The sequence below is a fragment of the Callospermophilus lateralis genome, unplaced genomic scaffold (genome assembly GCF_048772815.1).
Source record: "Callospermophilus lateralis isolate mCalLat2 unplaced genomic scaffold, mCalLat2.hap1 Scaffold_120, whole genome shotgun sequence".
Classification (NCBI taxonomy): Eukaryota; Metazoa; Chordata; class Mammalia; order Rodentia; family Sciuridae; genus Callospermophilus; species Callospermophilus lateralis.
This window is the reverse complement of record NW_027512320.1, coordinates 2,607,081-2,634,792: the sequence shown is the minus strand read 5'-3', so window position 1 is coordinate 2,634,792 and position 27,712 is coordinate 2,607,081. Positions and strand designations below refer to the sequence as shown.

At 38.9% G+C, this 27,712-nt stretch overlaps 1 protein-coding gene and 1 pseudogene across 2 annotated transcripts; both read left to right on the top strand.

Moving 5' to 3' along the window:
- The first annotated feature begins 3,769 nt into the window (after window positions 1-3,769).
- Window positions 3,770-17,459, top strand: LOC143386702 (sulfotransferase 1C1-like). 2 transcript variants are annotated; one of them, XM_076841597.2, is made up of 7 exons: window positions 3,770-3,941; window positions 6,060-6,188; window positions 10,593-10,690; window positions 14,682-14,808; window positions 15,741-15,836; window positions 16,981-17,160; window positions 17,347-17,459. In XM_076841597.2, the coding sequence occupies exons 1-7, from the start codon at window positions 3,770-3,772 to the stop codon at window positions 17,457-17,459; spliced, it is 915 nt and encodes a 304-aa protein (XP_076697712.2). The 2 variants fall into 2 exon arrangements, with proteins under 2 accessions (XP_076697712.2, XP_076697713.2); XM_076841598.2 differs by having other exon boundaries at window positions 3,881-3,941; window positions 15,741-15,831; window positions 16,976-17,160.
- A 3,302-nt stretch (window positions 17,460-20,761) lies between these two features.
- Window positions 20,762-22,741, top strand: LOC143386699 (protein LYRIC pseudogene; annotated as a pseudogene).
- The last annotated feature ends 4,971 nt before the right edge of the window (window positions 22,742-27,712 follow it).

Sequence of the window (27,712 nt, the reverse complement as noted above, 5' to 3'; positions counted from 1 at the left end):
GACACAGCAAAAGTCCACAAGGACACAGTAAGCATATGGAATGTGGAACAAGAATATCCCTGACCCAACAGGGAACATTCACATCCCCCAGGCAGTGACCTAGACCAGGCTTCTGCAGAAAGCACTCTTGTTCCCTAAGAGAGTACTGTCTCACCCAGACCTCCAGGTCTCAGGTGTGATACAGGCTGGATCCAGGGGGCCTGAAACTTCCAGGCAGCCCAGGATGAAACCCTCTCCTTCCCAGGGCAAAAGAGAGCTTTCCACGTGCCAATTTCATCTTCCCACAGGGAAATCTGCAGACCAGAGCTGTATCTGCAGTAATGATTATGTGTAGCCCTCTAGGGCTGCACAGGAAGCAAGCTGTAACTCAAGAAGTAAAAGATGCCTTCCCATCTGATGGGAGGAAAAGCTCAAAGTCACTTAACAATAACAGAAATCAGGTGCCCACTCTGCACTGGCATCAGACCAGCCACAGAAGAACCAAGTTACACAGATGTGGTTCCTGGAATTGAAAAGAAGAAACTAGTTTGTTTATAAATTTCTGTGGCCAAGTTTGCTAAGTCTCACTGTTTTCCTATGTTATTGGAATTATGTTTACTAAACTTAAAGTGTTTAGATGCACATTTAAAATTTATATTTTAGGTACACACAATTTATGTTTTTACTCAGTCTAAGAACTTTGAACCATTTATGGCAAGGAGATAGATCCTTTCTGCCAGTTTACAGATTAAAGGTTTGTTTGTTTGTTTGTTTTCCCTTAAGCCAAAAATAACAGATTAAGGAACTTACAGTTCTGATTTTAAAAACAGGCATATATACACAATGGACTATTATTCCACACTAAAAGAGAATAAAATCATGGCATTATCAGGTAAATGTATGGAGTTGGAGAATATCATGCTCAGTGAAGTAAGTCAATCCCCCAAAACACCAAATGCTAAATGTTTTCTCTGATATAAGGAGGCTGATTCATAATAGGGTGGGAGGGGGAAAGCATGGGATGATTAGAGGAACTCTAGACAGGGCAAAGGGGTGGGAGAGGTAGGGAGGGGGGCATGAGGGTAGGAAAGATGGTGGAATGAGATGGATATCATTACTCTAATACACGTATGAAGACATGAATGGTGTGACTCTACTTTGTGTATAACCAGAGATATGAAAAACTGTGCTCTATATGTGTAAAATGAATTGTAATGCATTCTGCTGTCATACATAACAAATTAGAATAAATAAAAATAGTGATTTGTACATATATGTCTTACAAGATATTCTTTCATAATAAAATTTCACATATATGTATTTTTATATGTGTGTGTGTGTGTGTGTGTGTGTGTGTATGGCAATACGAGACTATTTGAAAAGTCCTCCAAAGACAAACACTACGAAATCCTGAATACATACAAAAAACATACTTTGAAATGTGAAGTTGAGTGTACAGGGAGAAAAATAAATTTTAATGTGCCCAGCAAAAAAGACTCCAACATCCAGGCACAGCATAGCTGGAGTGGCTGCCCCACTGGATGGGGCGGGTGTTTAATGATGAGGAGCTTGTGATGAGCAGAGTATGATGAGCAGTCTAATACAAATGTGAGTTCTAGAAAGGGCTCTAGAGAAAACTGCCCCCCCCACCATAGGAGAAAAGTAAAAACGCTCAACTGTGTCATCCTGTGCTCAGAAAATGTGAGTGTGAGTCTGGCAACAGATTTAAATCATTAAGCTCATTAGCTAGACCCAGCAACCCCCAAGACAATAAATTAACAAAAAAACAAATCAGAAATTAGTAAGATTACTGAGCCACCTGGTCTAGTGGAGACAAGGCCCTGAGCCAGGCCATATAGCATTCTGACATATGGCCCCACAGAAAATGAACTCGCCATCCAAAATCAAAAGCCCACTCAAAAGTAGAAAGGAAGACAGCATATTGAGGCTTTCTAAACCTTCAGGCAATTGGAGCACAGATATATAGCCATTAATGTTTTAAAATGTACATTAGACATAACCAAAAAGAAAAACAAGTGTATGTAAGAATAGATACAGCTATAGAATTTTTTTTTTTTTAGTAGAAACTGAACTCAGGGGCACTCACCTACTGAATCACAGAACCACAACCCCAGCTCTATTTTGTATTTTATTCAGAGACAGGCTCTCACTCAGTTACTTAGTGCCTTGTTGCTAAGGCTGACATTGAACTTGTGATCCTCCTGGCTCAAAAATCTTTTTAAAAAGCTAGGTAAAATACTTTTCTAAAAATACATATTCTTTAAAGCATTGCTGAGCTGGCAAAACTGTAAAGGAAACCTAGAGAAATGACAAGGAAGAAAAAGTTCCTAGGGAATAGGAGGGTTCTCATTCAGACAGCCAGAGGGACTGGGGGCCAGGAACCAAACCCCAAGAGCCCAGAACATGCAGAGCTTGCTAAGGGACCAAATCCAGTGAAAAACCTACCTTGGGAAAAGGGGTGGCACACAATTCCCCACTGTGTTGGTGTTGACTTTGGAAAGAGGGAGGAACATTCTACTGAAAATTTTGAAACCATAAGCTGCCTCTCCTGTGCATAGGTAGCTCACATAACACAGTAGTCTGACAGTAAATGGGACTTTGTTTTTTTCATATCTTTTCCTTTAGATTGGCAGGGAGAATATGAAGAATACTTGGGAAACTTCTCCCTGATTCGCTTCTAGATATTTTCTTCATGTTTTCCACTTTTGTTCTCCCTTCCCTTCTCATATTTGTGTGCATATGTGTGTATTTGTACAAGTAAGCAAACATGAATGCACACTATTTTACTGAACCATCTAAAGGGATGTTGGGGGCACTGTGACACTGCAGCCCTGTATACTTCAGCTGATACCTCTGAGGGTAAGGCTATTCTTCTATCTCATCCTAACACTAAACATACAGTTTATATCCTATTTCCCCAATGCCTTCTAAAACTTTTTTTCCCATTTTAGATCCCAGTTAAGTTTTTTGAATTGAATTTGTGTAGCTCTCTTTAGTTTTTTCTAACTTATAACTGTCTCCTCTGCCCAAGCCCTTTTGTCTTCTTTTATTGTATGTTGCTACATGATATTTATTCTTTTGAAGAACAAGTCAGGGTTACTTCCCCTAGCAAATAGAGGTTAAATGCTTAGCTGGCTTATTACTCTTCAGTCAGAATTTGAAGACTGAATGCATAATCTGTGATTGTAGAAATCCAAGGAGATTTCTGTCATTCACTCTGTCATGGTGTAGTCTGTTGATAGTCATTGTCTAATGAGGAACCCCAAGAGGAGTGTAAATAACTTCCCCCAATCTCTACAGCTACTCAGATCAAACGCAGTTTATTCACCCTCTTCCAGCATGCTTCAAAGCCAGTCAACCTATATTCTGATTCCATTCTGGCTTCTTTGTGTTAAAACCTGACAAGAGCCCTTTGCCATGGGCTCTTCATATCTCTGTCACTCAGGCCTCAGACAGGTAGGCTCTGAAGTGCCAACCCAAGGGAGACAATTTCCCAGATCTGTGTTCCTTCCCCATGTTTATCTCCATTTGAGATGTATTTGCATCTTTATCATTGTTACACCCTGAAATAAAGCTTTTCAAAATGCTCCAGGCTTCCACGGTTTTGACTTTTCTTACATAAATAAATATTAAAAGCAATAATAAGCTCCTATCATGCACCTCTCCTGACTCTCTCCAAAGAAAAAAAATTAAGGAGTGACTGTTCTAAGTATTAGAAATGACAAAAGTCTACCTTTCTTTTAAGCACCTGTCAAGTCCACATACTAAAATGTCCTTGGAGGAAATGAAAGATCTCCACCTGGAGGAAAAATACCTACAACCAGAAACCACAGAAATTGATGGAATCCTCATGACCATGCTGATAAGTGATAACTGGGACAAAACCTGGAATTCCCAAACAAAATCTGATGATCTCCTCATTGCAACCTACGCAAAGGCAGGTGGGTGTGCAGAAATAGCAGTAGGTGGCATCAGCCTTAGCAAAGCAATAATATTGAAAGTGGGACTCCTAATTTTAATGAATATAGTTATTCTCCAGGACTGGTCCCTGGACAAATTGGAACCAAGACTTATTCATGAATGCAAATGCAAGATCCTCCCTCTTATTTAGGTCCTTGGTAAAGAAAGAGGTGGCCAGAATTGCAAAGGAATAAAAAAAAAAAATTACAAAACAACGTAAGAGCACAGAATCTAAGAAATAGTGTAGAAGTTCTTCCAGTAAATCTTGGCTGCCCAGAATCTCCTTCTTCTCTGTTAAGCTTTCCTGAAGGAACAGTAGCCCCTATTTCTGAGATGTTCCTCCTAGGGAGAAATTGACAAGAAAATGAATCTTTCAGCCCAATAGATACTGGGCTAAAATAATGGTGTCTAAAACCTATGTGAGTATGGTGGAATGCATTTGGGAAAGTGGAGATGATGTCTACCAGCCTCTTATAAAATGAAGTGGATTATGTGGGGGAAAAAAGGCAAAGGATATCTCAGGATTGTGCAGAGTAGACAAATAGGAAAAGACTGTGATGAAGTGACTGATGATCTCCTGCATTTTCTATATTTCTAATTCCACACTGTGTGACCAAGTGAAGCAAAGAACTATAAGCTGTAACAAGTTTGAAAAAAAATCTCTCAGGGACCGCTTGACTCAGTAAGAAAAATATTAGATATTCATAACCAGAAAGATTGCAAAAAAGTGTGGATTCACTGAAGATATTTGGAAGATGCTTCTTTCTTCATAGGTTCTGAAGCACCCCACCTCACCAGATCTTATTTAGTAAACTAGGTTAGGGGCTTTCAGTTTCTCAATACTCTTCTTTCCTGACTAATTTGCTTTGGACACTTCTCTTGCCTAATTCTTAACTTCATCCTGTATTGTTCTTCAGGAAGAAATTTTGTTTCAACTCACCTTGGAAATTATGCAGTCAACCATATTGTCCTCTATACCATGGTCCTGACACTCTTTCTGTCTATTCCCCACTTCTCAATACCTCTCAACCTCTTCTGAGCCTTTCTTACACTTCCAGCATGGAGAGTATGCCTGCCTTTCTCTCTTAGCTCTTGAAATTTCCTCTCCTGGCTTGCCCTGCCTCCTTAATGGAGATGCACACTCCATTCTGCTTTGAGTCTTCATTCCAGGCCTTGTACCTTTCTCCTCAATTAGACCTACTGACCCCCACTGCAGTAACTCAACCTCCCTCCCATAATTTAACTTTTGCCTATCCATATGTCCATTAATATCCCTCTTCTATATCATTTAGAATTCAGGTTGACTACAAGTATCAGAAAACTCAAAATAACACAAAAGAAAAGTTGTCCTTATATCGGTAGTCCAATACTGAAACAGTGGCTGCACCCTTCATCAGCAAACCTGACTCCTTCTAACTTTCTTCTCCACCACCTTAAGATGTGGCTTTTGCTTCTATGGTCCTGTATAAGTTGCTGGAGGTCCAATCATCATTCCAAAATACCATCAAAGAGGTCGTAAATAAGGAGTTACTCTCTGTACCTCCCTTTAAAAACTGCTTCCCAGAATTTAGTGCCCTGGCCACATGTAAATGCAAGAAAGATTGAAAATGCAGCTTTTTACATAAATAGTTATAAGTCCAGCTAATATTTGAGGATCTCTTCATTTGAAAGGAAAAAAAAATATGAATAGTAGCTAGATAATAAGCAGTCTCTGCCATATTTCCTCCAAAAAAAAAAACATAATGAGCTTGTTAAAGGAGGGACATTGGCTAATTCATCTTTATGTCTCATTACATTTGATTTAATATTTATACAACCAATCTAGGTCTATTACCTGCAAATTTCTATGCTAAATACTAAGGATACAGAGAACAGGTGTTGCAAAGAAGCACATATTATGAGCAGGTTGTGACAATGAGAATGGAGGGGCTCCAGTGCTCAAAGGAAGATCCCACCCACTTTGGTTGGCATACAGAGAAGGTGACACATGAGATGATCCTGTTCCATGTTCAGAAAAAGCAAATTTAACTGAATAATCAAGGAAAAATGGATTGAACTGTGCCATGGTGAATGTTATAGAGAATAATTGATGCTTTTAGGAACAACCTGGACACAGGAGATTGTGGACATGATCCAAAATGATGGAGATGTGCAAAAGTGCCAGAGGGCCAACACCTTTGACCGGCACCCTTTCCTAGAGTGGTCTTTACCTCCACCTCTCAACTCAGGTAAGTGTGTCCAGCTGGGACCTGAGAGGTCATTACCACCATACAGTGTCAGTCTTCACCTAAGGAAGGCATTTTCCCATAGGCCTCTTAGAAAGTATTTCCAAATGAAACTGAGAAGGAATCTGAAGATAATCTAAGTCAAAAAACTAGGAAAAAAAGACTTCCAAATTCCTTTTCTAAGATGTATGATTTGGCAGCATCAAGTACACATTCCTTCCTTATGCTGGAGCATTTTAGTGTAGAGAAGGCAGATGGATCCTAAATATTTTGGATCCTAAATGTCTCCCCAGTGTCCACATAGTAAAGGCTTGATCCCCATATGGAGTTGACAGAAGGTACAGTACCTTTGGTATGCAGGACATGGTGGGAGGGGTTTAGAGCATTGGGTGTGCCCTTGAAGTTGAGGGACCCTTTGCTCTCCGTCTTGCCCTTCCTGTCCATGAGGTGAGTTGTTTTGTTCTACCCAACGCTCTCACCATGAGATGCTGCTTCATCATAGGCCCAAAGCAAAAGGGCCAAATGGTCATGGACTGGAACCTCTAAAACTGTGAATTAAAACAAATCTTTCCTCTTTATAAGTTGATTATTTGAAGTATCTGTTTTCATGATGGAAAGCTAACATAGCAAGATTGAGGGACCATAGCATCCACTGAGCCATATTTTTTTGGTATATAGATACTGAAATATTATTTAGCCATAAAGGAGTGAAATTCTGTCATTTGCCCCAATGTAAATATGACTAAAGAACATTATGTTCAGAGAGATAAGTCAGACACAAAAAGAAAAATACTGCATGTTTTTGCTCATATGTGGGACTTAACATTTAATTTTATAGAAATTGTAGACTGCAAGTCACTAGAGGCTAGGAAGAGGAACCAGACAGAAATTGAATAATGAGCATCAAAATACAGTTAAATGAGAGGAAAACGTTCCAGCATTCTATACAGCACAGTAGGTCATCTATAGTTTACAATAATTTCATTATGTAACTTATAATGAACTAGAAGAGTTCAAAGTTTCCTAGCACAAAGAAATAATAAATGTTTAAAAAGATGGAAATGCTGATTACCTTGACTTGATGATTACATGTTGTATACATGTTACATTATCACAGTGCCCCATAAGAATATATAATTTTGTGTTGATCATGTGTCAGTTGTTTTTAACATGTTTTGAAAAGCCACATTCCTGTGTCATTCTGCTGCCAGCTCATGAAGGGAATGTCTTCAAATGTATTTTATCTAAAACCTGTCTACCAAAGAATTAAATCAAATTTATATAGTAGCAATATCAAAAAACATCATGCATCACATCAAATATAGTAAGAAATGTAAGACAAAACACCCTTGAAGAGTCTGTAATCAAGTAGAGAATAAAGAACATTTTTTTATAAAGTATATAGTAATAATTGGGACCTTTGGCAACAGAAAATAACCCAATAGTGAGAAGGCATAGACTTGGGAATCCAACAATTCTGCTAGAAATAGTGGTTGAGATTCTTGACCATGAACAAGTTATTAGGCATCTCAAAATCTAAAGTTTTTTTATTTGTAAAATAATAATAGCTATAATAATCCCTATTATTATTTATATTTATATTATTATTTAATAATACCAGATATTTGTTATGACATTTTCTTAATTTAATAGGGTCTTCAGCACTGTAAAGCTCCTCCTTCTTTATTTCATATGAGAATTGAATCCTGCTTTATCTAATAGCATCACAATCCCTTTTTATTTTTAATTTGCATTTTTTATCTCTCTTCATTCGTTTACTTTGGCCTTTATTAGTCAGTGTGTTTTAGAAAGGTCTATTCTGCATATAGTTAGATTTCCTTTTATGAGTCAATTTGAAAAACCTTAATACTTCTAAATTTAAGAGCACTGACTCTTATTGATATGACTAATAGGTTTGGTTCTAATTATATCAGATTCAAAAATTTCAAAATTTTGGTTCTAATTCAAAAATTCAAAATTCAAAAATTTTGGTTCTAATTATGTCAGATTTAAAAATTTCATTTGAAATTACTGTGTATAATAATGTTTACTGTGTTTATATGATTTTTTTCTTTTCTTTTATTAAAGTGTATGCAGGACTTTTTGTTTGGGTTTTTATTGTTTTGTTTGTTGTATTTTTTTATGATTAGGAAAATTTCTACCTTTTTGCCAGTGTTTATCTATCTATAAATTACTACCTCTAAAAATGTAAATGTTTTTTCTCTTACATAATCTTTTATGATTTGATATGCTGGTTTCAAAAGAATCCTCTGACTCCCTCATTACTTATACAGAAGCCGGTGATATTACTCAAATTTTGAGTTGCATTATTTCTACTTCATTGCAATGTATAAGATCTACACATTATTTTACCCAGGACTTTACTTGCATTATTTTAGATCTAGTACTAAATAATGTGAAAAATTGCTCTTAAGTACTTTTAACAAAGTGTTCTGGGTCGTTTCTTGGTTCAATGAAACTTATTCTCATAGATAGTGAAGGAAGGGCTCCTATGTGCTGCATTTAGTGACTTCTTACACACTCAATCATTTATTCTACAACTCTTTGGTATTTAAAGCACAGCTGCCCTGGTTACAGTATCTTTTATTCACAAGTTCTTTCCTAAAGCCTCTTTAAAATGCTACTCCACTTTTTCCTTGTTTGTTTGTTTTTTTTTATGCTATTTTTAAGAAGTCCAAGGCTAGTTGTATTCTCTCAACTTCATGAACCATTTCATCTGTTTTCTAGAGGTCCTTATCTTCAGATCTAGTAACTTCAGTATGTTTCAGAATTGATCATTATAAATCTACTTCCCATGGCTTAGATGTAAACTAAAGGGCTTGTTCCAGAAAGTTTGTACAACTTATGGACTTAAAAATTATTTCCATCCCACTATTTTTTTTTTTTACTTCTCAGGAACTTCAATGCATGCCAGTTTTGGAACTTCCTCACCTGTCTTCTGCTTTGGACACTTTTTTTTCACTTCTTTCATTTTGTCACTGTTATTTTCTTAGGCATTTTCTTGCTTTCCTTCACTATCTCCTGTTAAGTTTGCATTTAAATCTTTTCTCCATTGTCTACATCATAATTTAATCTGTTTCTAGTATTCTTTTGGGTTTTTTCTATATCTTTCTTGATTTCTACCAGATCTTTTTGTACTTGTCTATCTTTTTTTTTTCATTTCTACTCTTATTTCTTGTAGTTCTGATTACATATATATACAATTCCCAAATTTCTGTTTCAGAATATTGAATTTAGTCTGACAGGTTGTGGCACCATGTTTTCAGGTTTGTTATTGGTTTGGGAAAGTGGTTTGCTTTTTCTGACTTTTACAGTAATTTGGTATTAATACACTCAGCCCTTTTCCACTTATGTTCATTTTATGGACAGTCCTTAGTTTGAAAGCACCCTCTTGCATCTGTAGGGCCTCTTCTGTGTGCTTTTGTTTGTGGATAGTGCTGGTGATGGGAAGAGGAGGAAGAACAGTCAAGAGTTGCTTTTCTTTTCATTTCCACAAGGTCTTTACTTTTTCTTCCTTCCCTCCTTTCTTTCCTTTCTCCACCATATTTCCATATAATACCTCCCTTTCTCCATAGATCTGCTTCTTTGTCAGATGGTTTGTTCTCCACAAATGACACTTCTGCTTTCCTTGCAAGCCTTCCCCTGAAGTTTATGCAGTGTTTAACCAGTCCCAGCTGCGCTCAGTGTTCTAGCACTTAGCATTGGACTTTCTCTTTCTAGGAATGACTCTGTCTATGCCTTACTCGGTCTTGCTGGCCTTGCTTATCTCCTATTTCTCACAGAGCTCCAGCTCTGTGGCCCTCCACACCCACCGACTGATGACTTCCCATCATGGCTCCCACATTTAACTATTTGGAAAAATTACTTGATGACTATAAAGCTCCACTTTTCAGTTAAAATCATCTTGCTGCACAGTGCTCAGTGCTGGCACACGACAGGAACTTGGTTATGGAAGTAACAGCTGAAAGAAAGGCTGAAACTCTAGACAGAGCTTCTAGGGCCATCGAGGTGCCCCAGTAACCTCCCTCTCTTCAGAGGAATAGGCAGCTCTTCCATGCAACAACAGAGATGCCCAAAGAATCAGATACCCTGAGTCTTATTCTCACTAAACTAGACCTCCCAAAGCCTCTTTGTCTGCCCACCCAGGCACACCTCAGTGCTCAACAGGAGAGGGAAACAGTGTTGCCTCCATGTTTTGCTGTGCCTCATTAGTGTTGTACTCTACCAGAATGGACAGGTAGACTGTATGGGCTAGGGGGGCAACATGGACTATGACATCATTCTTTAAGTCACAGAGCCAGTCGTGTGGTCAATATGATTCCCAACGTTTGACAAAACACTATTGGATCCATGTAGCTGATGAGAAATGTTCAACTTATTTCCCAGGTCTGGACCTGGCCAATAAAATGCCTTCTCCTAGAACTCTGAAGACTCATCTACCTGTTCAGATGCTACCACCATCCTTCTGGAAAGAGAATTCAAAAGTAAGATTTGCTACTCTAAGTAGAAACAAGCAAAGACAGTCAAAGGAAACTAATCAGAGAACTACATTGAACATGGTGGCTGTAGGCCATAATACCATACCCTTTACTCTGGATCCACCTTCCTTTCCTAATACTATTTCTAGAAATATACTGGGAAATTGTTCTGATTGACAACTAAGCCAACTTCAAAGGCAGTGATCAATGAAACAAAGCAGGCACTTCCTGAGGAAGGTTGGTATCTTAGTTTGGGTCCTCCAACAAGCATAGGGTATGGGGGAGTTAGATATGCAAATATCTACTTGGGGAAAAACCTGCGGGGAGAAAGTGTAGACAAAGGAGCATGGAGAGCCATCAGATGGTGATGCAGGCCTGATCCCGTGGGGCAAGTAAGGAGATCTGGGGACATTTGCAATGAAGCCCTGAACAAAATGCAGCCACACCAATGCAGATTCTCCAACCAAAGCCAACCACCAGAGAGTCCTGATTGCCTAGAAAGCCCCATCATGCTTACTCTTTAGCTAAGAGCAGCCTTTCAGAAATGTGGCCTTTCAAGGAATATGGTGGCAAATTCAGAGTGATGCAGCTGAGTCTGTCAATTATATTCTCCACTGTCAAAATATGAAGTCCATGCTCATGTTCATTATCTGGCTGTTCCAATTAAATAATGTCCACTTTAGTGTTCAAATCTATTTCTCTTCCTTTCAGGATGAGAAATCTGATTTTGTTAGCATCTAGAAACTTGGCCCACACTTAAAAAGAACATATCTCATGAAGCAAGCTTCCAGGTGCTATTATGCCTCTATGTCCATGCAATAATAGAGATGACACTTCCTAATTCAAATCCCACAAATGCAGTGTACATTGACTATATTAGTGTTTCCTTTTGATATGTGCTCTACCAGTGAAACTTGAAATCAATGTAATATGAATATAAACTAAATACTAAATTGAAATTTACAATAGAAAGTACAACCACGTGGCAGAATCAGATGCTCATATTAACTGGACTAGAATATCTCCTTATGGGCAAGATCCTAGGGAAACCCAATTACATGAAAGTTGCAAACAAAGTGAGTTGATGTTAAGTTTCTCACTGCCAAGATAACCACAAGCTCTTTCATTTTCTGTACTGAACTCAATTAGAAACCATAAGAGTTATGTCTGTTTAGCTGTAGCACTGTCCTCGGTGCCGTGTCCATATACAAAATGCAATTCTGTTTTCTGGGTTTCTATGACTCACCAATTCTTTATCTTGACCATCTCCTCTTTCCAAATAAAGTACAATACTACTGAACAGTTGTTCATATTCAGAAATGCTCTCCCATTCCTGTGAAGGGGAAAGGGGGGGGCAAGACAAAATAGTATAGACAGCCATAAGACTATGCTTAGGAATTCTATCCCATTCCTGAGATTACACCCAAGATACCTTGACTCGTGAAAAATTTTTGCTTTATTGCCACAGATAATTCCATTCATGACATGCAAATTTTGCTGCTCAAAAACCAGTATTATTACCATATCTTGTAGGCTTAGTGTCAGAAGATACACTAGCCCTTGGTTATTCACCATATTAACACCTTCTTTTTGTAGACTCAGGTCTTCTAAATAGTGTAGAAATATCAATGGCATTATCTCTCTTTATGCACTAAGATTTGTGAGTTCGTTGAGTAGGAAATGACTTTAGAGAACTTAGTACAAGCTTTTCATTGTAGGATGGTACAATAGGATGAAGAGTGATTGCCCAAAGATATCTGCATCTATTAAACAGTACCTGGGAATGTTATTATTGCAAAATGGACCTTGTAGGTATAATAAAATTTAGGATCTCAAGATGGTATGATTATCCTGGATTATCTAGGTCCTAGATATCACCATGAAGGACTTAGGAAATAGGAAATGTGACAAATAAAGAAGTTAGAGTGATCCAGGAGGGTGTCAGGAGGAAAAACAATGCAGGCAAAAAATGCAGTCACACTCCAGAAGTCAAACACAAGGAAATGAATTTTTCCCTAGAACTACCAAAAGGAACCAGCTTTGATTACACCTTGACTTTATCCCAGTGAAATCTGACCTCCATATCTTTAAAAGAATAAATCAACATTGTTTTAAAACACTGAATTTGTGGTGACTTGTTTCATCAGCAATTCAAAACTAATACAGGTCAACAAACTCTTGGAAATTGATTTAACATTGGACTACACATCCCTATCTAGCCCAAGACTCATACTGTCAGTTACTCAGGCCTTGAAAGCAAGAGCTGACATAAAAATTAAGAAATATCTGAGAATATATTGATACATGGCTTTGTAGTTACCTCAGATTTTTTGGTTTCTTAATTATGTTCATGAATATTGGATGGAAATCCAACAGCAAAAAATGGGCCAGAAAAATAGTCATGACAGGACTAAGATAATAATAGGTGAAATGTATTTGGGAATGTAAGAGAGAGAGAGAGAGAGAGAGAGAGAGAGAGAGAGAGAGTAATTCACCAAGAGGAAACTATGACTGAGTATTGGTTGTGTTGGACACAAATTCTGTTGATAAAGTGATATGCTGGGCAAAAGTGCTTGAGAAAATTTTGAGCTTGTATCGGTTGGCTTTGAAGTACTGTAATGAAATACCTGACACAGCTACTTGTGAAGTAAAATGAGGACTATTTTGGCTTGAAGGTTAAAATACAAGACCAGGCAGTCCACTTAGTTAGACCTCCAGTTAGGGCAATTTATGGCAAAAGTGCATATCAGAGTGAGTTTTCACATCTTTAGCTATATATATGTGTATGTGTGTAAACACACACACACACACACACACACACACACACACATATATATATATATATATATATATATATATAGAGAGAGAGAGAGAGAGAGAGAGAGACAGAGAGACAGAGAGAGACAGAGACAGAGACAGAGACAGAGAGACAGACAAACAAAAAAGAGGACACAGGATCCTACAATCCCCTCTAAGAATACACCTCCCTCTCACAAGGCTCAATCTCTTCCAGTAATTCTACCCTAAGTACCAATTATTTACATATGGACCTTTGGGGGGGAACACTACCCATCCTCACAGTGCTCTACCTCCCCAACCCCACTGAAAGCAGCATAGGTTGGAACAGAAGCCAAGGTGGTTAGGGAAGGAGGGGGACAGCAAGACAAGAAGCTAAGAGGTCATTTTTTTCTTGCCAGGACTTACCATTGCCTTTCCTTTAAGAATCAGCATCACAAACATCACTAAAGGAAGAGTTGGCACTGTCCTTAGAGGTCCTCAATCTTATCCATGAATAAAAACATAGGAATGATAATTTATCTATAAGCCTGGGATTCATCTTGTAGGAATGGGACAATAAGCTCATTGCTTTAGCTCCTTCCACTTTATAATTTTGATTTCTTGTTTATCAAAATCCAAGGAGAACCTTTCCTTCACATGTTATGACCCTCTCAAGTTCAAATATTGAAATTCTAATCCTCAAAGTAATGGTTTTAAGAATGGGGGTGCTTTCATAGATGATTAGGTCCTTAGGTCCTAAGATTAGGACTCTTATAAAACATGGTCATCTATGAGGAAGCAAGACCTGACCAGACAATCTAACCTCTAGAATTGTGAGAAATAACCTTTCTAGTTTTTATATGACACCCAGTCTGTGGTACTTTGTTAGAGCACCCTGAATAGATGAACATACCTTATTCTCCAAGTTAAGTTAGGATGAGTACAGTATTTATGTGCAACCCAGGAAAATTCTAGGATTTAAAAGAAGAGGTACTCAATAGTAACACAAAGACTACCAGCTACAAATCAGAACAATTTCTAGGCAGACTGGAAGAGATGATCACTTTGTAGAAAACATATGTATGATCTATTCCTCCAATAGGATCATCCAAGACTCTCCAAAACGGCTTTCTAAAAACAACAACCTCAGCACTAAATGGTGATAATTTTCTATCTTGCTTTCTCTCTGCCTCTCTCTCCCTTTTCTGGATGATTCCAGATTACCTATGTAGCTAGAAATGCCAAGGACTGTCTGGTATCTTACTATCAGTTCTCAAGAATGAATTCAATGGTGCCTGACCCTGGTACATGGGAGGAATACATTGAAACATTCAAAGATGGAAAAGGTAAGTGAAAGGAAACTGTGGGTTCCTATTTTCTCCCTCACTTAGCTATTGACATCAAAAAAGAAGAGTTTTCACTGAATTGTATCTGTCAAGGTCCTGCAAGGAAGTAGATGTCATGAATGAGGTCTCCCAGGAGATGTCAACAAATAGACTATTCACAATGCTGTGGGCAGAGTTTTGGGAAATCAGCAAGAACTAGTGAAGTATTCTTGAAGGAGCAACAGTTCCCTGGAGATAGGAGAGGTCCCCTTCACAGGAGCTGAGTCCTTTGGTGGAGGTAGCAATCAATAAAGTGAGTCAATTGGGAGGCATCAGTGAAACAAATATATTGTTCTTTCTCTCTTCCTGCTTGCAAAAGCCTTCCAATGCTTCTTGAAATAAAGTCCATCTGTAATTCTGAGGTAAAAGGAGCCCCTGGTGACAGATTGTGCAGGTCAACTTGCAAAGTGCTTGGCAACGTAGATAAAGATGCAAGGTACAGGAGGGTTCACAGGGACAACAAAACACACCCAGCAATCTTCTCTCCTCCCATTTACCATCACTGAAAACAAAGATGCCCCAAGAGCAGGTAATTAGAGACTTTTTAAAATGAAAGTCTTTTTTTTCAAAATCAGCATGTTGGAAACAATATTTATTGATCTATACAATTTGTGGTGATGCAACGAAAAGATTTTTATTCCCTGGCCATAGACAATGTCTTGTGGAAAACTAAGTTCGAGGGTGGAAATATAACCCAGGAAATTCTGAATGTTTTTCACAATCTTCCAAAATACTTTCAAAGAACAAGTTTTCTGTCTTGTGCAATAAGAATCCTTCTGCTCAGTATCTTTGTATTTTGGTTGTATTTAGTAATTTTCCTCTTTTATTTGATAAGTCATGCTCATTTGATAAGTTTCATATTGACATTGATGTCCCTTCTCTCTCCTCCTCAGTGCTATGGGGCTCCTTGTATGACCATGTAAAGGGATGGTGGGATATGAAGGACCAGCATCACATCCTCTACCTTTTCTATGAGGACATGAAAGAGGTGAAGGCAATACGATCCCCATCCTGTCATCCAGTTCCTGGGATGTGGGGACACTGGAATGTGGACTTACCAACAGAAGAACCTCTCCATGACACTCTTTCCAGCTAGGTTTTCCCCTCAGCTCTAACCATATTTCTTGTCTTCAGAATTATCTTTTGTTCACACTTTCCAGAAGACCCTTTTCCTCTGGAAATAGCTTGTGCCTTCTAGCCAGATCACCTTGTTGAATCCTGATACATATGAGTCATGTTTCTTTACCTACAAAATTATATCATCTCTATTTCATGAGATTATTGTAAAGATTTTTGCAATCATAACTATCAAGTGTGCATATTTCTGTTCAAAAAATCTACTTCCTTCTCTCTCTTCTATGCCCTCCTCACTACTTGAGGTCTAGTCCATTTGAAATTTGCAGGATTAGTGTCACACATTAGGACAGTGAACTGATTTCTCCATTTCATTGTGGATGAGTGGATAACAGATTCAACCCTTGTGAGTCTGGATTAATGTCCTTGAATTACAAATTGCCACCTATGACCATGCTAAGAAGTACTCTAAAATTTAATCAAAAGCTATAACTCCTTTTTTTGCAACTTTTTTTTAATCAGAAAGAAGCAAGGTACAAACATGTACACTTCTGGGTAAACTCGTTCTTTTATTAGCCTTCTATTAAACTCATAGACCATTTGCTGCCAATTCTTATAGCCCAGACACTAGAGTTAATTATCACACTAACCAACACTCTCCTTTGTTCACTATGCCTTCCCTGATTTCCTCCAGAAGTTGACATTTCTCCTTCTCTTGAGGTCTCCTGGTCTCCCTCAGATGATCCCCATCCTGTCCTCCCCGTTCCTGGGATGTGGGGACACAGGAAGCACATCCAGAACTTCAATTGGTCATTTTATACCCAGTTTCCTTCTTGCAGGGCAATTTCCTTGATGATAGAAATAGTCCCAATCTTCTTGTTGCTGCACATCTGGGGTAGTACAGTGCCTTTCACTAGTAACACTTGAGAAATATTTGTGGAATATATTTGAATGAATCCCTTAACACGTCTCTTTACAAATGCAGTTAACCTTAACAGAATATCATCCCTTATGGAAGATCCCAAAATATTTATTTTGTGTAATTGTTCTACATACGGAACCCAAAGAGGGAAATTGAGAAGATATTGAAGTTCCTGGAGAAAGACATAACAGAGGAAGTTCTGAATAAAATCATCTATCATACCTCATTTGATGTCATGAAGCAAAACCCAATGGCTAACTATACTACTCTACCTAGCAGCATCATGGACCACTCCATCTCCCCTTTTATGAGGAAAGGTAGATGAGACATATATCCTAAGATGTCAAGTGAAACCCTGTAATTCTCATGTCTACTTGGATTTTCCCATTAGTGTTTGATGCTGCATTGCTTATTTTTGCCAGCAATACCACTGTACAACTTGGGTGTACACTCAATTCTCCCTGGACTCCTGCAGCAATCACTGAGATTTTGCCTTGTTTCAGGGATGTCTGGTGACTGGAAGAACTATTTTACTGTGGCCCAAAATGAAGAATTTGACAAGGACTACCAGAAGAAGATGGCAGGGAGCACTCTGACCTTTCCCACAGAGATCTGAGAGCTGCTGGTGGGGGAGGTGGGGTGCTGTCCCAGACTTTATTACAAGATTGTACCCATTTAAACCCCATGATACTTAAAAGCATTCTTCCTCCTATCCTAAACCATTCCACGCTATCTGTAGATCCTGAACTACTATAATAATACTTCATTAAAACATAATCAAATCCTGGATAGAAAGTTTTAAATTAGTTACATGGTCATTGGTGTGGACTCCTGCCTCATGAAAATATACTCTGTACTAAGGCAAAATAAACACAACTTCACTCCATCATTTGTATATAACTATCTGGTTTCTCAAAAACAAAACTCCTGAAAAGAGATAAATAAATAAGAACAGAATTTCAGCGCAAGAGAAATTTAAAAACAAAGCAAAGAGAATAAGAAGCACCAGGGAGAATATGAAGAACTATTTTTTTTATTCTAAACATTTGTCTTGGTCCACTTTGTGCTGCCATAACTGACATGGATGATTTATAAAGAACAGCGATTTCTTAAAATTCTGAAGCGTAGGAATTTCAAAGTTGAAAGGTTCACATCTGGCAAGGACTTTCTTGATGCATCATTCCATGGTGGAAAGTGTGATGGCAAGAAAGGATGAGAGGTGGGGGCTTACCCTTTCATTAGGAACTCACTCCCCCCGAAATTCATTCCTATGGCAATGCCCTTAATGACCTAATCACCTCTTATGAGGATCTTCCTCTCAACTGTGTTGCGATGGAGACTGAGTGTCTAACACAAGGTTGGGGGACATAGTAAACCACAGTGATGGTCAAGAATGAAAAAAATGATGACACAGCTCTAATATTAGACTATGAGATACAGAGGATAACATGAAAATGGAATCCAGGGAGCTGGGTCTGATCCAGGATGACCTGAAACGGTCTAAAGACCAAAGAGAAAGGCCACTGCTGGGCATTGGAGCAAATGCTAAAAAAACAGAGGATAATCAAGAACCTGAGCCAACTTCTGTGACCAAAGTAAGGTTGAAAAGCATAAAGAGATTTTATATTTCAGATGAACTTCTTAGGAAAAAAAAGAACTATAAATTCACCTAGGAAAAATAAAATGAAAAATCCAGTCCCTTATACATTTTAAGAAAGATTTGAATCTTATATCTCTGGGGGAAAATATCACTTTTCATACTTCTTGAATAGAAGGCTTCTAGCAACATTGTCCTTAAGGTCAAGTTAACCATAAAATCATGTTCTGTTTTCTCCTTTTCATTAAAACCTGTCTCACAAAAATGTCTGCCATCATTTGCACAAGGTATTCAAACATCTGCATTATTTTTATAGAATGTTAGCAAAATGCATTTTGTGTGAAGGGTGATTTCCTATACCACTAAACAAATGATAAAGAAAATTATCTCCATCTAAGAACAAATTAAGCCCTATCTGTGTTCTTTCCTCTTTCTACTTTCTAAGGGAAGCAAATCATTAACCACATGACAAGCAATCCAGTACTGTGGTCGTTCTGCAGTGTTGACCAGCATGAACGCCTTCAGTTCACATACCAGGAACTTCCTGAAACTTTACACAGAAAGCACATAATACTTCCCTTTCTTAATGTCATATGGGCTGGTCATATAAGAGGTATTAAAATATAAGCAATATGTCTGGAGTTTTCAAAACTAGGCAAAACCTACCTTACTCTTTTGAAAATCGTAAAATTTTTTTTTACTTTTATTTTTGTAAAAATGAATTCCACTCTCCTAGTTTTCAAAAATGTCAATTAAAGTATTTCTGAACTTCTTTCTTTAAAGCTCTGTTATGGGCTGGGGATGTGGCTCAAGCGGTAGCGCACTCGCCTGGCATGCGTGCGGCTGGGGTTCAATCCTCAGCACCACATACAAACAAAGATGTTGTGTCCACCGAAAACTGAAAAATAAATATTAAAAATTCTTTCTCTTTCTCTCTCTCTCTCTCTCTCTCTCTCTCTCTCTCTCCCTCTCTCTAAAAAAAAAGCTCTGTTATGCCCTTTTAATAATATTCTAGGTACTACAAAGAATAATTATCTGGCTTCCATGTTGCACTCCTGTAATCTCAGTGATTTGGGAGCCTGAGGCATGAGAATTGAGAGTACAAGGTCATCTTCAGTATCTTAATGAGATTCTCAGCAATTTAGTAAAACCCTGTATAATAATACAAAAAAAATGGGGACTGGGTATGTAACTAAGTGGTCAAGCATATCTTGGTTAATCTCTAATACCAACAAAAAAGAATAATTAATGGTTTAATTTAATTTTTAAATATCTGTGGTCCCAACCCTATAGAATAACGATGATAGAGGCAATGAACATCCACATAGCCTTCCTAATCTAACATGCTAAACGTTCATGGGTACTTTCCAAAAAACCTTTATTCTAATGAGACACTACATACACACACACACACACACACACACACACCTAAATGAATCAGTCATGGAAGATCAAATTGTAAATAGTTATGCATAAATTACTTGGTAACCATTCACTTACAAGAAGTTTGATCAAAAAATTAGAAATAGAATTAGGAGAGCCAGAAATATTTCACTATTCAACAATCTCACTTTTTGAATGAGAAAACGAAGAGAGAGAGAGAGAGAGAGAGAGAGAGAGAGACACTATGTTGGATGCAGTGGAATAAGGATTCCCCCAGTCTCTAGCTAGTGTTCCATCCCCTCCTCACTATAAAACCACAGATTTGGGCTGGGGATGTGGCTTAAGCAGTAATGCGCTCGCCTGGCATGTGCCAGGTGCTGGGTTCGATCCTTAGCACCACATAAAAATAAAATAAAGATGTTGTGTTCACTGAAAACTAAAAAATAAATATTAAAAAATTCTCTCTCTCTCTCTCTCTCTCTCTCTCTCTCTCTCTCTCTCAAAAAAAAAAAAAAAAAAAAAAAAAAAAAAAAAAAAAAAAAACCATAGATTAAAAATGCCTTAAGGTTAGAAGGCTGAAGCTGAAAGATTGCAAGTTCAAAGACAGCGTCATCTGCGGAGCCGCCATTGTTCCCCCGAGGGAGGACAGTGGGGCCTGGAGCTAGCGCCTAGACGCCGCTTAGTGGTCGCCACTGGAGACACTCCCTCCCTTCGCCCCGCTCTCCTCCTGGCGGCGGCGGCGGAGTGAGGCTGAAAGGGGGAACCTGGGAGCCCCTCTGTCCTCCCCGCGGCGGCAGCGGCAGTTCGCCGGCTCCAGCGAGAGGAGCGGCGGCGATGCGCTCGGTCTGAGGTGGCCCGCCAATAGTCGCTTCCTTTGACTCTTCCACGGCGTCTTTGCGCCCAGCGTCATCCTTCAAGTCCCCCTGACGGGAGGGAAGATGGCTGCACGAAGCTGGCAGGACGAGCTGGCCCAGCAGGCCGAGGAGGGCTCGGCCCGGCTGCGGGCAATGCTGTCGGTCAGCCTAGGCTTCCTGCACACGGAGCTGGGCCTAGACCTGGGGCTGGAGCCGAAGCGGTACCCGGGCTGGGTGATCCTGGTAGGCACCGGCGCACTCAGGCTGCCGCTGCTCTTCCTACTGGGCTACGGCTGGGCCGCCGCTTGCGCCGGCGCCCGCAAGAAGCGGAGGAGCCCGCCCCGCAAGCGGGAGGAGGCGGCAGCCGCGCCAGCTTCAGCCCCTGACGACCTGACCTTGCTAAAGAATCTCCGAAGCGAGGAGCAAAAGAAGAAGAACCGGAAGAAGCTACCCTAGAAGCCCAAACCAAATGGTCGAACTGTGGAAGTGGCTGAGGATGAAATTGTACGAACTCCTAGAAATGTAACAACAAAGCAGCAACCAGAGACAAGAAAAATGAAAAGTCAAAGAAAAATAAGAAGAAATCAAAGTCAGATGCTAAAGCAGTGCAAAACAGTTCACGCCATGATGGAAAGGAAGTTGATGAAGGAGCCTGGGAAACTAAAATTAGTCACAGAGAGAAACGGCAACAGCTTAAACGTGATAAGGTGCTGCCTGATTCTGGTTCATTGGATTCAACTATCCCTGGAATAGAAAATACCATCACAGTTACCACCGATCAACTTACAACTGCATCATTTCCTGTTGGTTCCAAGAAGAATAAAGGTGATTCTCATCTAAATGTTCAAGTTAGCAACTTTAAGTCTGGAAAAGGAGATTCTACACTTCAGGTTTCTTCAGGATTGGATGCAAACCTTACTGTCAATGGAGGAGGCTGGAGTGAAAAGTCTGTAAAACACTCCTCACAGATCAGTGCAGGTGAGGAGAAGTGGAACTCTGTTCCACCTGCTTCTGCAGGCAAGAGGAAAACAGAGCCATCTGCTTGGACTCAAGACACTGGTGATGCTAATGCAAATGGAAAAGACTGGGGAAGGAGCTGGAGTGACCATTCAATATTTTCTGGCATTGGGTCTACTGCTGAGCCAATTTCTCAGTCTACAACTTCTGATTATCAGTGGGATGTTAGCCGTAATCAACCCTATATCGATGATGAATGGTCTGGGTTAAATGGTCTGTCTTCTGCTGATCCCAGTTCTGATTGGAAGGCACCAGCAGAAGAGTGGGGGAACTGGGTAGATGAAAGAGCTTCACTTCTGAAGTCCCAGGAACCAATTCCTGATGATCAAAAGGTTTCAGATGATGATAAAGAAAAGGGAGAGGGAGCTCTTTCAACTGGAAAATCTAAAAAGAAAAAAAAGAAAAAGAAGAAGCAAGGTGAAGATAACTCTCTTGCACAGGACACAGAAGAATTAGAAAAAGAGATTAGAGAAGAGCTTCCAGTGAATACCTCTAAAGCCCGTCCAATACAAGAAAAAGCATTTTCCTTGAAGACCACAAGCACTAGTGATCCAGTTGAAGTACTCATCAAAAATAGCCAGCCTATCAAGACTCTTCCACCTGCTGTTCCTACCGAGCCATCTGTTATCTTATCAAAGAGTGATTCTGACAAAAGTTCTTCCCAAGTGCCACCGATGCTACAAGATACAGAAAAATCCAAGTCAAATACCAAGCAAAATAGTGTGCCTACTTCACAGACCAAGTCTGAAACTAACTGGGAATCTCCCAAACAAATAAAAAAGAAGAAAAAAGCCAGTCGGGAAACGTGATTTTTTTTTTTCCTGAATTGGACATGTGTTTGCAAACACTGTCTTGAAGATTATGCTGTTTATGCAATAATTTGTGAACATGTACAGAGTTTTATATAAATTTAAACCAATTTTTAAAACAAAACTGTGAACACAACCACCGTAAAAATGGAATCAAAGGAGAGTTAATTTATGAAATTAAAAGAGGTCAGCAGAATATACTACAGTGCTGGAAGACACTTGGGAAAGTCTTTTCAATTGAACAAGAAAGATCTTAATTTAAGAATATTATCCTGGTTTTACAACAGTTCCCTGTTTACAACAGATTGTGCCCTGTCTCATCTGCAGCTGAGGAATAATGGTTCTGATTAGAGAGAGGGCTGCCTCTAAGTTAGTAGGCAACTCCTTGGATCTTATGCACGAACTTGTACCATTTGAATCTGTTTTATGCTTATATGAAAGTGCTTTGATCAAATGCATAATCTGCCATATCTTTACATATTTGTTGGTAGCAGTTTGTATTAAAGGAATCACAAGTGCAAATAAAAAGTCATTTACCATTTGTTTAACTAAACTGTCATGGTTTAGTTGCAATTTTTAAAAAGTTCTTAATTAAAACATTGCAGATGCAATTGACACTTGTATGGCTTATGAAGTTATTTTCGATAGTCTTACATTACTTGAATTGTTCAAAGTACAGTATATTTTAAATTAAAAAAGTAAATTATATGTATTCATTTTATACACTTAAGGTTCAAACTAACAAATAATGCTCTTGTTTATGATTTGAAAACTTTCAAGCAAATCCAACCTAGAATTTTTCCTTTCCCTAGCAATTACTTTTTTTCCAGTGTCAACTCTTACTTGCTAATAATTTTTTGACTTTAAAAAATGAAATCATTCACAAACTTTGAGTATGTGATGGAGAATGAAAAACTAGAGTCAGACAGCTTTAATTAACATTGTCAAGACCTCCAGTTATCAGGAATACATTTTTTTACTGCCTTAACCTGTAGTGCGTAGAATATGCATCAATTTTTTGAAGGGGATTCATGTTTTTATAAGAATTTTCATGTAATTATTGCAATTGTGGTCAAATAAGGAACATTTTCTGCTTGAAACTGTATTGATTTAAATAATGTGTGAGATGTTTCACCATTTTCAGGCACTGTGTAATTCTATTGTAATAAACTGGCAGGTATCTTTGTAACTATAAATAGTGCATGCTCGGCCATGTACACTGTAAATAGCCTTTACCAGACGTGTTTGACAAGGACCATAATTAACATCACTTAGTAAATTGCGATAAAGAAAAAAGACATGATTTATTTGATGTGATTGGCTTGTTTTTATGTGGCACCAAGAATGAATCTGTTTAACAGCTGTAACCAATGGTACTGATCTATCCATCCAATGTTGTCTCTATTATATTTGATTGTGGCTTGATAGTATTGCATTGTCAGTCTAGGAAAGCTAAAGAAAGAGAATGGTTTTAGTTTTGCTGAAGACTGGCCTTATTAATGGCAGCTTTCCTAACGGGCAATTATTAACTTTCATCAGGTGTTAACATCTGTTTCAGGAACATGGCAGTATGTTTACATGTCAGAGTTTTGTTTAATTCTATGACATTTCTAAATTGATTTGTTTAAATAAATTCAGCAAATGGATAGCATTGTTTTTATTTGCTTCAATATGGGGGTAAATATTAGGTAAAATGCCAGGAATGGATTTCTTCAAATAACTTTATTTTGTTAGCTTTACTTACATATTTCCTAAATAGAGATGAAAATTCCTAAGTTGTCAGCACTTTGTAAAGGTATCAAAAGGAGAATTTGATAGGGAGTCTGTAATTTTAGAATGTGCCAAAATGTCTATGCTTAAAATTTTAATTGAACTCTCTCAACTCTATCTCACTATTTCTTTAACTTAGAATTCTTTTTACTGTCAAACAATAGTTCAGTATCTCCCCATTCAGCCACCTTTGCCAGGTGTTAAAGATTGAGGAGAGTGCTGGGAAGGTAGCTCAGTGATAGAGTTGCTTGCCTAGTATGCACAAGTCCCTGAGTTCGAGACTCAGCACTACAAAAAAAAATTGAGGAGTGATGATTGTTGAGATGGAGAAACACATTACTCAATTGGAATGGATCCAGTATGGAGATAATCTCTGTCCCTTCTCTCAGTAGTTAAGCCATCATTTTATGTATTAAGAGGTGGCAGCTATATGAATGACAAAAATTAATCCTGTTCTCTTACATGCATGTGATGTCAAAGCAGTTTCTGGTATCTGAACAGAGGAGCTGGCTTCTATCAACTCAGAAGACACCAAACTATAAGTAATGATTCAGGGAGGAGGGGAGAAAGAGGAGCCTATTGTTCTATGGAAGCATGGATTAGATGCTCCCCAGACTCCTAGTAGGAAAATAACTGACCTCTTCAGGTTTTTCCAGTTCTGGAGGGAATTGCTATTTGCAAGCAAGCCCTCCTACCCCTCCAGTAAACCCCCCCAAGACTCCCTAATCCTGGCTGGTCTCCAGGTCCTAACTGAAGTCTTTCTTCACTATTCTGGAACAGGGACTACTGGCTGGTTTCAGATTTCTCCAGACTGGAATCCTATCTATCCATACCCTGAATTGAGCAAATAATAGTTGAGAGAGTCCAAAAAGAAAGTATTGAAATAAAATGTGATTAATGTAATTTACAAAAAAAAAAAAAAAAAGCGTCATCAACTTGGCAAGGCCCGGAACAACTAATTAAGACCCTGTCTCAAAATAAAAATAAAATAAAATAAAAATGGCTGGAGATTTTTCTCAGTGGTTAAGTACCCCTGGATTTAATCCCTAGTACCAAAAGAAAAGTACTTTCTCTTCAGACAACATTTTTTTAGTTCTTTGATTCTACTTAGCACTTAGAAGAGCACTACCACAATTTAACTGTTCTTTGGATCCTTTTTTATCATGTAACAAATCCCGAAACCTAGCAAGCTGGCTTTATTCCATGATTAATCCTTGAATTTCCCTGACTCCCAAACCCACCTTGGCTTCCATTTAATTAACTATAAAATCTCTTCATTAAAATGATCAACCATTTCATATTTCATCTTCATCATAACCAAAGCAAAAAGAAGGGTCCTTGTTTTTTCTGAGTATCTTGGTATCCCTCTTGGAAACCTCTTTATCCTGGGAAATCTACCTGTGCACTGGGCTGCACCTGGCCTTGTACTGGCATTGCCTCATGTTAGCCAACATTCTTGTTTTTTTTTCTTTATTTAAACAGCCATTTTATAAATTAATATGTATATAATGTAATTTCGTCTGTATACATTACAATGCATGTTTTTTACAGGTATATATTTTATTGTTTTTGTTGTTGTTAGATATACATGAGAGCAGAGCATATTTTGACATATTATACAGACATGGAGTACGACTCATTCCAACCAGGATCTCGTTCTTGTGGTTGTACATAATGTGGCATTACACTGGCAGTGTATTTGTTGAACTCATGGAAGTGTGTCTATAGCAACCACCCACAAACCCTGAAAAGCAGAAGTCTTGGATTGCATAAATGTCCATATGCCTTGAGTGAACATCACTGATTTGCCTCATCTGATCCTTACATAAAGAGACAAAATGATAAAAATATATTCAGAACATGGTTCAAGTGAAGATATATATATATATATATATATATATATATATATATATATATATATATACCTCCTATATTCCTTCTCCTCTGCCCCAGAGAGGCAGTCTGGCTCAAGCTGAAGTCCTGGTGCCATCTAACTGGAGCTTCTCTGAGAGGGTGAACAGACATTCTCCAGATCCATATTTATGAAGATAGAAGTCCTGATTTAGGATCACATGAAAGTCCCCAAATCTAGATGCTATAAGAACTTTCCAATCTCTTTCCCAAAGAGCACTGAGGAGACCTCCATCAAAATAGGAGACTATCACCAGAGAGGGAATTACATCTGTGTGAGGCTTATGAGGGGGAAAACACCCAACTGTCCAGGAAAAATGAGGGTCCCGGTTCCCAGATCTCTTGAGCTCCTGAGGCGGGAACTCCTCATTAACTCACCTCCCCACTGGACCACCCCTTGGGAAATGGTATACATGCCACGAGTCCTAGGAGTAAGGAGGTGGACATAGAAGGGACCCATGGTAAATGTGGGTCATGCTGGCAAGAATTCTGTAGTAAAGACAAGGTGTTATTTTCAAGTAATTAACAGGAACATGGCCTCCATCCAGAAGAGGAAGGGAATCAAGAAGAGTTCGGAGTACTTAGCTCTCCATGCATTAGGTCATCCCCAGTGAACCACTGAATTGTGAAATGTTGTGGGGAACAAGTGTCCAAGGAGAAGGCACGGATGGCGTCCCCCCAGAGTGATCAGGCCTATATCCATAGTTTCAGAGAAAAAACTGAACTGACTAGCACTTGGCCTACCAAGGCTGAAAATTCCAGAATCCATCATGTCTTTAACCAGGGGGCCACTCTCTGCCTCACTAAACTCTGAGGTGATGAAGAACATACCCAACCACCATGTGTGAGCAACAGGGAATAATGAACAGTGCAGGTGAGGGGAACAACAGGCCAACTTGCCTTCCTCCAGAGGGTCTATGAACAGTGGGCTGTAACAGCTGAATATGAGTTCCTGCGGGAAGCCACCATGAGAGGCATGAGGACCTTTATAGCAGAGAAGCCAGCGAGGGGGTACCAATTGGGAATTTACAGCGGCAATCCCTGCTATCAAGATTGCCCTTTGCAAGTGAACTCCAGCTCTATTCTGCCAAAAGGTCCCTAAGCATCACCAGAGATGGGCATGACCCTTTAAGAATTGAGCAACCTGCCTGCCCCTACCTTGATCCTGTTTTGGTGAAGAATTTTCTATCAAAAATCTTTGATGTTTTCTGATATAAATAAATCAAGCGTGGGCTCCCTTCTTTGTTAGAAGCTAAACCCATCTGGTCAGCTTGGCCCATGACTGCCCTCACTCTGAAACTACTTTTCTGTGTCCTGCAGTTATCTCGTAGTGGTACTACTTAGCTTTTATTTACAGCAAGCCCATGCTTCTGGAGGGAACCTATTCCCTCGCCCTTGCAGGATGTGGGCAAAAAGTTCATATGCCCCTCCCAGCCACCCACATGTTTGTGAGCCCAGGACTCCTCTCCGGGCCTCAGGGAGAAGGAAGGTGGAATTGTTGGAACATTAGGTCACAGCCTGCTTGTAA

What these genes read in the sequence shown, in the direction of transcription:
- LOC143386702 (XM_076841597.2), top strand. Translation starts at nt 3,770, where the DNA reads ATGTCCTTGGAGGAAATGAAAGATCTCCACCTGGAGGAAAAATACCTA. An exon ending in ACCTCCACCTCTCAACTCAG is followed by an intron (nt 6,189 to 10,592) that starts GTAAGTGTGTCC and finishes CTTATTTCCCAG; the next exon opens with GTCTGGACCTGGCCAATAAA. An exon ending in AACATTCAAAGATGGAAAAG is followed by an intron (nt 14,809 to 15,740) that starts GTAAGTGAAAGG and finishes TCTCCTCCTCAG; the next exon opens with TGCTATGGGGCTCCTTGTAT.